General features: G+C 44.8%; 1 protein-coding gene across 1 annotated transcript in view; it reads left to right on the plus strand.

The window, feature by feature from the left end:
• ZNF598 (zinc finger protein 598, E3 ubiquitin ligase) overlaps positions 1-15,175 on the plus strand; it is a 125,802-nt gene that overhangs the window by 66,389 nt on the left and 44,238 nt on the right. The window contains exons 7-8 of the mRNA XM_069209775.1: positions 1,364-1,854; positions 9,704-9,806. Of these exons, the coding sequence (XP_069065876.1) occupies positions 1,364-1,854; positions 9,704-9,806 (594 nt within the window). The remainder of the gene's footprint in view (positions 1-1,363; positions 1,855-9,703; positions 9,807-15,175) is intronic.

Genomic DNA, 15,175 nt, shown 5'->3' on the forward strand with positions numbered 1-15,175 from the left:
AGACTGGAAGAGATGCAGAATTTCTATATAGAAAAGACTCGGAGAATATTTATTTAATAAAACTAGTGTAGATTTAGAAATGCAGCAATGCAAAGCTCTGTAATAATAGCTGTACTGTAAAAAGGGGGGAATGGAGCCCACTGCCTCCATTGTATAGAGAACTGCTTCAGTTTCAGGTCACTCATATGCAACCATACAAAGTGCAGTTAAATTGCTGAGCAACCTTTTTTTTACTTTATTAATGTTGGTGTAATAAAAATAAAGAGTTTAAATGTAAAATGAGAAACCGTTTCACGAATCTAAGAGGTGAGAGCCTCAGAAAGACAAATTTGTGGACGGCTGACTGTTGTGTGCTGGACAAGCTTTGAAAAAATAGAATACAATTGTTTTGATGTGTGAAATTGTAAATTCATAAGCTGTACAAGATAATGTCATCTAATGGTTAGCATTACTACACTATGGCCCTCATTCCGACCCTGGCGGTTTCAAACCGCCAGGGTGGAGGGCAACGGAAGCACCGCCAACAGGCTGGCGGTGCTTCCAGGGCTATTCTGACCGCGGCGGTAAAGCCGCGGTCAGAAAAGGGGAACCGGCGGTTTTCCCCTGGCCCAGGGAATCCTCCATGGCCATGGGGATTCCGACCCCCTTCCCGCCAGCCTGTTCCTGGCGGTAAGACCCGCCAGGAACAGGATGGCAGGAACGGGTGTCGTGAGGCCCCCTAACAGGGCCCCACCATGATTTTCAATCGCGACGGGTGCTACTGCACCCGTCGCACCCCTGAAACTCCGCCAGCTCCATTCGGAACCGGCTTCCTCGTTGCAGGGGCTTTCCCGCTGGGCCGGCGTGCGATCTTCTGGAGATCGCCCGCCGGCCCAGCGGGAAAGTCAAAATGACCCCCGCGGTCATTTGACCGCGGTGCGGTCTTTGGGCGGTTTCCGCTTTGGGCGGCGCCCGCCGGACTCGGAATGAGCCCCTATATGTTGATAACTTGTTTCATCTTGTTCGGTATGTGACATTTGTGTGAATGACGACTCTTGAAGCTTTAAGTTTCAAATACTCAGTATGGATACTCAAACTGAACTTTTCAAAACAACTCTGCAAAGTGGGAATTTCCAAAAATCTAGTATGTGATAGCATTAAATATTTGTTTTTTTATTTAGTGTATGGAATTAAAGAATTGTGACTTATGAAGCGAGGCAGGCTTTAGCCTTGTGATCTGAGTTAGTTTCTTTAACATACTTTTACCAGCTTTAACAACTGTAACTTTGTTGTTAGAGTTTTCATTCAGTAGTCCAAAGAGAGCGAGAACCATTACTGTTTCAAAATCATAAGCAACTTAAACAGTTTATTTGTCTTTCCACAGGGAAGAAGAGAATCCAGATATTGCAGCTGCTGTCAGGGCATCAATAGCAGCGAGTAGGCAAGAGGAGAGGAGGCCTGTGGATGATAAAAATGGAAGGCCTACACGGCGGCAAGAAGAGAGGAGAACTCAGGAAGATAAAGATGAAAGGACATTTAGAAGACCAGAAGACAGAAGAATGGTAGAAGATAAAGAAGCTCGAACTTCAAAACGGGCAGAAGATAGGATCCCGAATGACAATAAAGATATCAAACCATTGAACCATCAAGAAGAGAGAAGGCTAATAAATGACAAAGATGTGCGAGGATCACGGAAACAGGAGGAGAGAAGGCTACTGGAAGAGAATGATGAGCGAGTATTGGGAGGAAGGCGACAAGAGGAGAGAAAAACAATGGAGGATAAAAATGCCATCAAGCTCAGAAGAGCTGATGTTATGGAAACTGAGGAGGGTCGTATCACAAAGAAAGCCCATAAAACGGAGGATGAAGCTACAGGTTGGTTTTTTCCTTTTCTGTGGAATGCAAGCTATTTGTGCTAGACACTGTGTTTGATAGAGGATTCAGCATTGCACATAATGCTTTCTAGATGATTAATCTATATTCAGGGTTTACAGAGAGATGAACATGGGGGTTGAGGTGATGAACACGAAAGAGTTCAAGAGGCCTAGCAGGGGTTTTTAAGGCAAAAGCTGCTTGGTGTGGTTGGGGGATTCTTGCAGGAAAGATTGGGGACAGGTGTTTGAGGGAGATAAAACCTAGGAGATGGCTAGTGATGTATGTGATGTTGCAGGGGGTGAACATAAGGGAGAGGAGGGACTAAGTGTATTTATGCATGGGTTAGGGGGAGCCTATGCGAGTAGTAAGGATGTATAGATGTGTGGGTGTTAAGGAGGATACCTTCTAGGGAGTGGGAGGTTTGTGCAGTGCAAGTTTGGAGGAGGGGGCAGCATCCAGAGGTGGGTTTAGTGGGTTATAACATTTTTCTTGGGGTCTTTGTGTGATCAATCAATCAATCAGGGATTTGTAAAGCGCACTACTCACCCGATGGGTCTCAAGGCGCTGGGGGGGCGGGGTGGAGCTACTGGTTGACAAGCCAAGTCTTGAGGTGTTTCCTGAAAGATGGAAGGTCATTGGTCAGGCGGAGGAGGAATGGTGGGGAGTTCCAGGTCTTTGCGGCAAGGTGGGAGAATGATCTTCCTCCGGCGGTCGTGCGGCGGATGTGAGGAACGTAGGCGAGGGCGTGGTTGGCGGAGCGAAGGTTGCGAGTGGGGGTGTGAAAGGTGAGTCTGTCATTGAGGTATGTGGGACCTGTGTTGTGGAGGGCCTTGTGTGCGTGGATGAGGATTTTGAAGGTGATCCTCTTTGATACTGGTAGCCAGTGTAGGTCTCTGAGGTGGGGTGGGATGTGGTCGCTACGTGGGGTGTCCAGAATGAGGTGGGCGGATGCGTTCTGGATTCTTTGCAGTTCTGTTTGTTATTCCTGCATATAGGGCGTTTCTGTAATCCAATCGGCTTCTGACCAAGGCGTGTGTGACGGTTTTCCTGGTTTCGATGGGAATCCATTTGAAGATTCTGTGGAGCAGGTGGAGGGTGTTGTAGCAGGAAGAAGAGATGGCATTTACCTGCTGAGTGTGGAATCCAAGATGAAGCCCAAGTTGCGTGCGTGCGTGGTGGGTGAGGGTGCAAATCCTAGGGAGGTGGGGCACCAGGAGTCTTTCCAGGCTGACTGGTTGGTGCCTAAGATGAGTAGTTCTGTCTTGTCTGTGTTTAGCCTGTGGTGGCTTGATTCCATCCAGCTGGCTATGGCGTAGAGTCCGTTGTGGAGGTTGTCCTTTGCAATGGTGGGATTTTTCGTGAGGGAGATGATGAGCTGAGTGTCGTCTGCGTAGGAGATTATGTTGATGTGGTGTGTTCGTGCGATGTTGCCGAGGGGGGCCATGTATACATTGAAAAGTGTGGGACTGAGTAAAGATCCTTGAGGGACGCCACAGGTAATATTGGAGGCTTCTGATAGGAAAGGCGGGAGGCAAACTCTTTGGGTCCTGCCCGTGAGAAATGACGAGAGCCAGTCCAGGGCTTTGTCGCGGATTCCAGCGTCGTGGAGGCGTGTGCAGAGTGTGTGATGGCATACCGTGTCGAAAGCTGCGGATAGGTCCAGGAGGATGAGTGCTGCTGGTTCTCCTTTGTCTAGCATGGTCCTGATGTCGTCTGGTGCAGCAATGAGTGTGGTCTCGGTACTGTGGTTTTTGCGGAATGCGGATTGGGAGGTGTCGAGTGCCTTGTTGTCTTCCAGGAACCAGGATAGTTGATTGTTCATGATTTTTTCGATGACCTTGGTTGGGAAGGGGGGGAGGGAGATCGGTCGGTAGTTCTTGGGGTCATCAGGGTCTGCCTTAGGTTTCTTTAGCAAGGTGTTGATTTCTGCGTGCTTCCATCTCTCTGGGAAGGTGGCTGATTCGAAGGAACTGTTGGTGTGGCAGAGATGGGGGCGATGATGGTGTTGGCTTTGTTGAAGATGTGGTGTGAACAGGGGTCCGATGGAGATCCGGAGTGGATGGTGGCCATGGTGTTCGCAGTGTCTTCTGTGTTGACCGGGATCCAGGTGTGGAGGAGGTGGGTGTTTCTTGGAGCATAGGGTTCAAGGGGGTTTGTAGTTAGCTGGTGGGATTTGGAGTTGAAGCTGTTGTGGATTTCTTCTATCTTTCGCCGGAAGTTGGATGCGAGTGCGTTGCAGAGCTCTTGTGATGGCGGGGTTCGTTGGATTATACCTTCGAGGTGGATAGCTCATGGATGATGCCGAAGAGTTCTTTGATGTTGTGAGCGTTGGTGTCTATGCGGTTTTTGAAGTGGGTCCTTTTGGCGGTGCGTATCAATTGGTGATGTCTGCATAGGGCCTCCTTGAAGGTGAAGCGATTGGAGGTGGTGGGGTCACGGCGCCAGTTTTTTCAATTCTGCAGCAGCGTCGTTTGGATTCCTGTAAATCTGGGGTGAACCAGCTGGCCTTGATTCTGCGCCGGGGTATTTGGGTGTTTTTTGAGCGGTGCGAGGGTGTTGGTGCAGTCTTCTAACCAGTGGTGCAGGTTGGTGGTGGCTGTGTTGGGGTCTGAGGCCCTGGGGGGTGGGGGGTGGTGTCTGGGTGAGGGTGGAGATAAGTTGGTCCGTGGATATTTTGCTCCAGTTGCGTCGGGGCGGCTGTGTGCGGTGGTGGTGAGTGACTGGTTTCTGGTAGGAAAAACGGATGCAGCGGTAGTCTGTCCTGTAGAGTTCGGTGGTGTGGCTGAAGGCGACGTGGTTGCTGGTTGTGAAGATGGGATCGAGTAAGTGGCCTGCGGAGTGGGTTGGTGAGGTGACAAGTTACTTGAGGCCGAGGTTGGCGAGGTTGTGGATTAGGGTGGTGGTGTTGGTATCGTTGTTATTTTCCAGGTGGAAGTTCAGGTCGCCTAGGAGGATGTAGTCCGTTGAGGCGAGGGCTTGGGAGCTGATGGTGTCGCGATATCGTCACAGAACTGTGGTCTCGGGCCGGGGGGGTCTGTAGACCAGTGTTCCTCTGAGTGTGTTGTTGGCATTTACGTAGATTGTGAAGTGGAGGTGCTCGGCGGACTTGATGATGTCGTCTGAGGTGATGGAGATTTTTATGGTGTTTTTTTTATGGACTATTGCGATTCCTCCTCCTAGTTTGTTGTTGCGGTCTCTTCTGGTGATTTTGTAATTATCTGGAATAGCTATTGCTATGTCTGGTTCCGAGGCAGGGTCCATCCATGTTTCGGTGAGGAATGCGATGTCCGGCGAGTGAGTGGTCAGTAAGTCCCAGAGTTCAATTGGGTGTTTGTGGACGGGAGCGGGTGTTCAGCAGGATGCATTTTAGGTGGCAGTCTGTTGTTTTGGTATGGTGCTCGGGGTTGGCTTGCAGGTGAAGTTGCAGCCATTGCAAGAGAAGGGTCCTCTGGTGCGCGTTGGTGTGGACTAGCAGCAGGCGGAGGAACGACCTGGGTTTATGGCGTGGGGTTCATCGGCAGTATAATGTTGAAAGGTAGTGTGGGGGGGGCATGTTGGCCAGGGGGTCTGGCGCTAGGCGCTGTCTTGGCGCAGACGGGCTTGCCTTTGGCGTGCCAGCAGCGTGTCCGTGCTGCGGCCGGTATAAGAGGGGAGGAGGGAGGGTGTGTCAGCTGGGAGGTGGGGTGGCGGTAACCAATGGCAGGGCGGGGGCGGGCCAGCAGAGGAGCAAGGGCGGGAAGGCAAGGTTACGAGGAGGGAGGGGGGCGAGCCGCGGGGACGAAGCGGCTGCGGGATGGGAGAGAAGCCCCAAAAAATAAAATTCCGGGAGTCTGGCAGCAAATGGAGGCAGCTGACAGCAGTGGGGAGCGTAGGGAGCACCCTACCTGCTCAAAGCAGGGTCGGAGGTCGCTGTCATCGCCGCGCTGCGGCCGGCATAACAGGGGAGGAGGGAGGTTGGGTCAGCTGGGAGGTTGGGTGGCGGTAACCAATGGCAGGGTGGGGGGGACAGCCAGCAGAGGAGCAAGGGCGGGAAGGCAAGGCTACGAGGAGGGAGGGGGGCGGGCCGCAGGGACGAAGCGGCTGCGGCATGGGAGAGAAGCCAAAAGAAATAAAATACCAGGAGTCTGGCAGCAAATGGAGGCAGCTGGCAGTAGCGAGGAGCGAAGGGAGCGCCCTGCCTGCTCAAAGCAGGGTCGGAGATCAGTGGTTTTGGATTTAACAGTAATGAGTCTTGATTTGTCTTTTTAAAAAATCTGTACTCATTTATGTGGGTTTGTTTCTGTACAGTGTAAGCACTGGAAAGGAGGGATAAGGGGTTGGAGCATTTTGTGATGCATGGAATAATGTATTTTTGGCTCTCAGCAGTGGGGATACTTTGCAGCCTTTAAGGATGGCTACTAATTACAATCTTTTAACTGAGTTTAGGTGTGTCCTTTTGAGGACAATAAGGTGTGCTGGATTGATGTCATTTTTGTTTTAGAAGACTGCAGATATACCTTTTGATGCCATTCAGTTTCTAGGTTAAACTAAGTTGCAGAGAGCTTAGGTTTGATCTTGTTTAAATTTCCAAAAACAGCATCCCCTCCTGAACTTGATTAACAGGTTTTTATGTATAGATTTGGAAATCTGACCATTTGGACCATAAATGTCAACTTGCCACATGCTTTCAAATAAATGTTTATTTTGGATAAATAAAGTAAGTTCTGACAACCAGAAGTTTACCATTTTCATGAAACATTATCTTTAAATCTCAAGCTGTTTCTTTTTTAGTAAAAGACGCACTTTCCCCTAAGCTTACACTTGTCGTTTTCCCTATTATTAGCTTATGCTGCTGTTATATATGTACAGATTCTGCTTCAGGTGTTATTGTGTCACATTCAAATGCAAGGGTTGTTCATCACCAGCCAGTAATTATCATACCAGGGAAGACCATAGTTATGTCAGTACAGGGTACGCACCATTATGTAAGATCCACCATTATTGCCAAGGATTCTCCTCATAATTCCAGTGAACACTACAATATTCCAAGGATTATGATTAGGTTAATGGCTAATTGGGGAGGGGCGGGACATTCTTACCAAAATATACCACTTTTGTGCCTCAGATGACCACAGTATGTGAGGGAAGATCTCTTTTATGTGATGCCAAGTTCTGCATCCGCAATGAGTTTCAGAATACCAGAAATGCCTGCTTTATTTAAGGATGTTATGTCTGGGATGAGCACGGCCTTGCCACAGATCTCCTCAACATACCAAAGATGGCCACCACTATGCTAGATGTCGACTAATGGCGATTTTGGGGACATGGCCTAGCTGAGCCTATCCGCTCTGGCTCCTGCACTCTTCAGCATAAAGTCCCCACCCTCACACACAAAAACTATGAGTTGTCTGTTAGTGTATACAGTACTGCATTTGGTGCTTTTCTGCTGGCTCAATTTCAGTAATGAAGACCACAGTTTCACCAGCTGCTGTTGCCAAGAGATACCCTAATACAGCGACCACCAAAGCTGATGAAGACCTCTTTTCTGGCTACCACATTAACGCTTATTAGAATGTTGTTCCAATCTAAAGTTGATGCAAAACAATCTACTTTTATGTGCACTCACTGATTGTGCTATTGTTAGAAGAAAGGCAATGAGGAAGAAACCAAAATAACAGAGGCTGAATTGAAGTCAAAGGTGTCACTAGTAAGTGATTACCTTTAGAAATCTTATTTAGCCACAAGGATGCTGGACCTCCAAATGCCAGGTAAATGAAATAAGAGGCTCCTGCCTTGCTGCTTTTGACATGTATAATAGAGCGAGAGGAAGATTTTGAGGAAATCGGTAAAAGGTAAGCACCAATGTGCACGATTGGAACATCTTGAAAACAAAATTGGATTACCATAGTTTAAGCCTTTGTCTCCTCTCAGAAAACAAATGATTATTTTGCTAATCACACAACTGATTAAGGAGCTTGGATCAAATTCCAATTGGGATCATTTTAACATAGTCAAGTGCTACAGTATAAAAGACAACAACCATAAACCCACACAGGACTGTAAACTAGTTACAAACCTATCACAACCTAACAAATCGAAAAATATTTTTTTGATTTAGAAAAACGGCACACAGAAAAACTCACAGGATAACAGTTGTTCACCTTTCCCACAGTTTAATTCACTACAGAAAACATTCACAACATAGGCCGTAAATATAAGATCTGGGGAGTGGGAGCTCAAGGTGCCACCCAACTATCTGATATTTTCCAGTGACCATGAGCTGCCTTCTGTGATCATGGTGCTACTTAGCATGCATGCACCTTCTCATAAATCCACATTTGACAGAATGGGAAACTACTATGTAAGATTTGTATTTTATTTATATACAGCAAAAGGTTTTAGTTTTAATTTGTTTTTAAAGCTGCCCTGTGGTATGATCTGACACAAGTTAAAAAAAGGTCTTAAAATCAGACAATTACTAAATCATGAAATTAATAATCTGGATTGTGCTTTTTTTTTTTTTTTAACCAACAGTCAAATGCAAAATCGCCAAAGGTTCGGCTCTCGCCAGAAAGCTTCTCCATTGAATTTTTAAGATGAGAATTGATAACAGTAGGAACACTGCGCTTTCTAGAGTCCACACAGTCCGCTTCCTGGAGAATGTTAACTGATAAATAGCAATGACCCACAGTTCACTGTGGCTGTGCTCCCACATGGATTACTAGTTAAAGTTTGTATTTTAAGTTCTTTTGAAGAACCTAGAGATAAGTTAGTTTTGTTTAGGAAATGAAACCCATCACTTTGTATTTATTTGGACTAGTTCGAAATGGCTTATGTTTAGCACCACCAGGTGCTCCTGGAAAGTGAGCCCTCATAACACTCTGTTTAGGATTGACAATCCTAGTAGTTAAACTTTCAATTGTGTAATTAATAGTGTTTGACTGCTACACATTTAAATCTATGCATCCATTCTCAGGACGAAATTAGTTACATTTCTATTTAAATTGAGCTTGGACAGCCTGCAGAATTAATCATGGTCTTTCATTATCCATCACATCTTCTCTAAGTCTGAACACTCTAGTTTTGGACAAAGGCACATTCCAAATTGACTGAGATTGAAAATAATGTAGTAGATAAACATTTATTTTTTCCCTTTTTGTCCCAAGTTATTAACTTTGGCTTCTGGAATTTGGCAATTTCAACTACTGTACTGCACTGGAAATTAACATCACAGAAATATATTTTTCCTTGCTCTTGAAATTTCAAAATGCTGTTAAACCTTCCATCTCTTAAAAACAAAACATTCCTAACACCTTGCTGATGGTTGCCTGTCTAGTGTCCAGAATCAACTTAGTAATTGAGAGTCTCCCTCATATTATGGCGGTTAGCAGTGGTCACCTCTGTTTCAAACAAAGCCAGACTGTTTTACTCATCCTCGCTGTGGCACCTTGTGTCATTTCTCTCCATTGGTTTGTGTCTAAGTATCTTACCGTTGAAGTAATCTTCTAAACACTACTAGGCTGAAGTTTACCGTATCATAGAACTAAGCTTAGTGCCATTTACGACTATCCACGTATGTAAGTAAAAAGTTGACTTATTGTGTATTGCGTGCTTTACAAAATTTTCATAGATAACTGGTATGTTATTGCTTTGCAGAATGTGTGATTTCATTGCTGTCCGTCAGTATGGTTGAAGTTTGACGTGGGTTTCTTGTCAGCATTTGAAGTAGAAATCTTATACATCTGACTGGTGGTCATTGGTGATGTTTATTACTAAAATGTAAACCTTGTCAAAGGGAGGGCTGAACTTAATAGCAAGATTAGAATGTTTTCTGTGATAGCACAACCAAAGATATTTTCATTTTTTCCAGTGCAAGTTTTAAAGGAAGTGACAAAGCTGGCAGTTGAAATTGATGCCCTAAACCTAGAGGATTTTCCAGCCTTCGGCTCTTCCACTGCTGTTCCTGTTCAGTGGTATGTAATGAGCAGAAATCCAGTGGCTGATAAATTCTTTAAGCCACAACGTATTGATAGGTTTCTACTGATGTTGTAATTCCTAAGAAGGATCCAAACATGAACTTCATTGATACGTGCACTGATTAAACCGTTTTTAATGTTTTAACTGAAATTGAGGAAATTTAAGGTAAATGGAGAACTTGTTGCAGTGTGTCAGTTGTTAATCAGGTGCTTGTTCACAACTGACTGCATTCGTAATTTAAAACTAGTTTTTATAATTTAACATGTCTATTATCAAGTATGTAAGGATGTGTGAGTTGTGTAGTTTAAATAAGATTCTGAACAACAAAGTAAGAGTGTCAAATTCAGGGCTCCTCCTCTATACACTCTACTGGTTGTAGCTGTGAATACTTTGGGCCATATTATGCTCTGCTTATTCTGGGTCACTGCACTTTGACTAGCCTTGGCCCCCTGCACTTTGACTTGCACTAGCAAATTGCCTCTGCCAACTGCTTTTTCATATGGCATTTTTCATCCTAAGACCACTCAGTCTCTATTGAGTGGTTCAGAGTCTTCATGCACACCAAGGAAGTGTAGTAGAGTCTGTTCATCGTCTCCTTCTCACTTAATGGACTTGTGATCCTCATATAAATCCATCTCTCTAAGAGGTTCACAGTCGAGGACCTTAGGAGTGAATGACATCACCACATTTCATGTTTTGTGAGCGATACATCTAAATTAAACATTCTACTGGAGTCACATAAACAGAAGTGTTGGTTATGATGGCGAGAGACTACAGCCTCTAGCATCTCCAAAACCCCTTCTTTCACTGCTACCTGGCAATTGCAGAGGCCAAACACTGGCCATTGTAAAGGCAGCTTTTGAAGGATAAGTCTGCCTGCAAATTCCTCACCTTTTGATTTTACTCAGTTGCCAGACTGGATCTGTAAACTTTGCAATAGCTCTCCTACGGTGAGAGATGGCATTCAGCTCTTTCTCTATGTGGGGTATTAGCCCAAGCATTACATCAGAGCAATGTAGGGCCACCCCTTTGGCCTGATGTCAGTTCCCTTTCTTTCAGCTTTGAAGGGAAACCAGCAAAGTTCTCTTATGACTGCCACTGTTCATTCAGCTGAGTTGACAGCATGTGCCAATTGCCACTGCTTTTGCTGTTTTACCTGGTAGGGCTTGACTACTTTGAAACCGGATGTGCAACTGAAAATTAGCAACCTTCCATTTGCATTGTATGATTAACACACAGAATAAGAAATTGTGAGGATAATGAATGAAGCTGAGACCCTACAAACAGTGGGTCTTGAAGAAAAGAGGAAACTCTTCAAGTCACATCACAGTATAGGCCTAGAGACTGCCATTATTGTCCTCAAAGGGTTCAATACCCTTGTAGCCACATCAGCATCATCATTCACATGAAGGACAGCAAACCTTTAGCAAAGTAGTGGATCTAAGGGAAAATCGGCACAAACTCAGCTAGCCAGCACTTTAGGGTACTTTAGGATGTGACAGCTCTTAAATGGTTGTCAACGAGGACTCTCTCCTTTCCCCTCCATTAGCCATTCCAATGGAGGGAGCAACATCGTGATTTCTGAAAGAGTGGAGAATGGTCACAAAGGATAACTGTATGCTGACCATGGTAGGAGATGGATAGTACAACGTTTCAAGGCTTCTCCACTGCCTGTTCTCTCAAATCTAGCTCCAAATTTCCAGCTATCCATCACTTAGAAGTTAACGTCTTTGCTAATAATCAAACCTACAGTTGAACCAGTTCCTACACTTCTCCAACATTGGTTCCTTCATATATTCACATTTTGAATCATTCCCGGTCGTTAGGCTGGGAATCCCAGTATATTAATGCAGCAGTAAACAGTATAAAAACTTTAAGCATATCAAATACATTCCAAAACAGGCCATAGGTCTGACCCCCAGGTTCTTTAGTAGCACATCCACCTCCTTTAAAAGAACCAAAACCTCAACCAGTAAGGTGGAAGCTTAAGCTCTCCTACTCCCCCTATAGGCCACCATGTATCATCTCCGCATATCATATGTGGGTGAGTCCCCTTGCAGAGCTCTGCTCTGACCTTTCAGTAAACCTGCAGTTATTATTTTGGTCTGCCCTGGGTTTGAGCCAGCCCTGACTTCAGCAGAGATGTACTGTGTGTTGTTTTTAGGGAAGATTACTATTTTCTAGCTCAAGGAGGCCTTTTATCTTGACAACCGTCACTATGGCTATCAAATTGATATGAGAGAGAAACTGCCAAAATATTGTAGGAAGCCAGCTATGGTTCAAGTGCTGATCACCTTTTTATCAACTTTGAAACAGATGATGGATACTTTCACCAAGTTATTACCTCATATGCAGCAAATAATCCTAAAATGGTGTTACCTGCTACACCCATTCTGCCATCCTCTCCATCTGCTTCTTTGCTGGTTTCATCTCCTTAGAAACCGTTACTGCTACCTCCTCCTCCACATCCAAGAGACCCATCTTCCAGATGTGTTCTCTTAGAGGACATGGATGCTGTTAGCGCTAATGGTTCCAGTATATTTAGATATGGATGGGAAGGAGGCTAAACTTTCAGAAGATGATGGAGAGTGGAATTCATTGTCCCAAGTGGAAATGATGATTGACCGAATCCGCAGGTTTCTGCAGATGTTATCTCTAAATATCATTAATTACTAGAGCTGCCAAGAAATGAAACCTGCCAATCAATAATGTCTGTAGATCCACCATGTTTTCCTTATGATTTTAAAGAACAACCTCGCATGGCTGTTAAAACCATACCCGTTCTTGACTGTCTGGTCGGATGGATTCAAATTAATGAAGACACTTCTACAGTTCCAGTGGTGATACCTAGTCTAGAGAAAAAATATAAGACTCTGAATTCGACTCCTTGATTACTTTACAATATGTCCTCCTGATGATTCAGGAAGGGGATTTTATGAACTCCCTGGACCTTTTGGGATGCATACTTCCCAAACCCATTCAGCAAAAGTACCTTTGATTTTCAGTTGTGGGTCAGCAATATCAGTTCAAGGAACTTTCTTTAAGACTCACTCAGCACCTCGAATATTCACCAGATCCTTGGGGTACACCGCATATGATGTCCATAGGTTTGAAGGTGAAGGGAGGCAGCCGCATGCTCTGTGTGCAACTTGTAAGAAAGAAGCAATTCACTTGGGGGTGTTTTGCTGTATGCTTATGTTGTAGTCTCTGTCAATGAGGTTGTGGTGGGAGACGGTGTTGAATGCAGCAGAGAGGTCGAGGTGGATCTTGGCCACAGTTTCTCCACGGTCAAGCAGAGATCTAATGTTGTCTGTGGCAACTGTCAGTGCTGTGGCCGGCGCAGAAACCTGCTTGTGAGGTGTCAAGCAGGTGGTTTTGTTCCAGGTATTCGGTGAGTTGGAAATCAGTCGATAATTTTTTTAGATCACTGTGGTCGGCAGAGGGTTTCTTTAGGAGGGGTCTGACCTTTACGTGTTTCCATCTGCAGGGAAGGCTGCCATGGAGATGGAGGTGTTGATGCTGGTGAGTTTGGTGCTGATGCAGATGGTTCTGAGGTTGAAGAGTCGGTCGGGGCAGGGGTTGTTATACTGATGTAAGGGCGAGGGAACGGAGAGCTATGTTTTGTGCATCTGTGGTTAACTAGGTAGCCAGACTGGAACTTTGAGTCTGTCGGTATCAGGTGGGAGTAACGATGTGGGGATTTGATTTGGTGAAAAGTTGGATCGGAATTGCACAATGCTGTAAGACAATGTTCAATTCTAATTAATGAAATTACCAAACTGAAATCCCTCACTATCTATGTGGGAAACTTAGCTTTTAAGCTGCTCACTGTCACCATGAGGTCCGTATTGTCTTCACAAAGCAGTCCTTTTGGGGGGGAAAAAGTCAGGGTAAATTCTACACCAAGATAATACAGCTAAATGAGATGCCTTTGCTGCTACCGCCACCTGATCCCAGATCAGATTGTTCAATGCTTCTACCAGGTAACTTAGTGTTGCTCATCCTTTTGCTGAAAGTTGCTTCTCTGTGAGGCTTCAGGATGTTTTGGAATTGGTTTTGTTTTCAGGGAAAGTCTTTCGCTGTAACTGGATGGTACTTACTAGGTATAACTGTAATACCGGCGAGTTGCATAGTTCCCTCCAAGATTCAGAAATCTCAGTGGCTGGCACACATTAAACATGGCCTTCCTTTGTAGACACATGGCAGCCAATATTTACTCCATCCCTGCCGATAAGAACTTTCTCTAAAGCGGTAATAGTAGGCCTCTTCCTCTCTATTGTAACCCTTGAGCGTTGGTTCAGTATTTTGCAGCGGAGACCTAGGTATTTGGGGAGGAGGGAAAAGGACCCGGATGATGTAGTGAGAACTACTGTAGATGCTCAAATTCCTGACATAATAGTGAAAGCTCGAGCCTGACTCAGAGGAAGTTTAAGAACAATGGTTTGCCATTGACGGTTAATGACGTTAATAGAGATACTGGTCTTTTGGGACTAATCAGGTTCCCAGAAGGATTATGAAATCATCTAAGCAATGTCCATCCCCATCTATCTTTCCCTAGAAGTGGTTCATTCTCCAGAAAAATTCCTTCAGGATCTACACTCTGCATCTGTCAGCAGATGTCCTATTTCATTCCCTGTAAAAAAAAAAAAAAAAAAAAATATTGGAAAAAAAGTCCATTCATATGGACATTAGTCTACTTATCTTCAGGGCTGATGATTTTTCACCCAGTGAAAATTTTGGCCTGATTTAGATGTATCTGAATGGATTACACCATCACAAACGTTACGGATGTCCTGTCTGCCTTATTACAATTTCATAATATCCTATGGCACATAAAATAAGTTGTGCAGGATATCCGTCATGTTTGTGACTGATTAACGCTTCCGCCAAGCACCAAATCAGACGCTTGGGCTTTTGAGTTGAGCAGTTTAACTTTTCTCCACACATAGAATAAGGAACACCTGGTAGTTCCAGAGTCAGCTATGCTGTGTGGCCTTAGGCATTCATATTCTGGCTGAGCAAAATTTGTAATGAGGACTCTTATCACAACTTCTAGCTGTAAGCTGCGATCAGTCACTAATGCTTCAGTTACACAAGATTGTTTCCCTGGCCTTGGTTTATACAGTTTCCAGCTCTGGATAGATTCCTACTAAAGAATTCTGCTTACAGGTTCCACTACCTCACATCACAGTGGTTATAAAGATAATTTCATTTTGAGGGGTGGTGCTATATATTGTCTAAACTGTTGGAATGAAGTTGTGTTGAGTGCAGCACGATTCTTATCAATCACCTACAACTTGGGGCCAATGCACTGAACCTCAAATCCTTCTATCTGGCATATGTGGAAGGGTTGTTCAAATTCCAA

Source organism: Pleurodeles waltl, chromosome 10, assembly GCF_031143425.1.
Source record: "Pleurodeles waltl isolate 20211129_DDA chromosome 10, aPleWal1.hap1.20221129, whole genome shotgun sequence".
In the NCBI taxonomy this organism is placed as follows: domain Eukaryota; kingdom Metazoa; phylum Chordata; class Amphibia; order Caudata; family Salamandridae; genus Pleurodeles; species Pleurodeles waltl.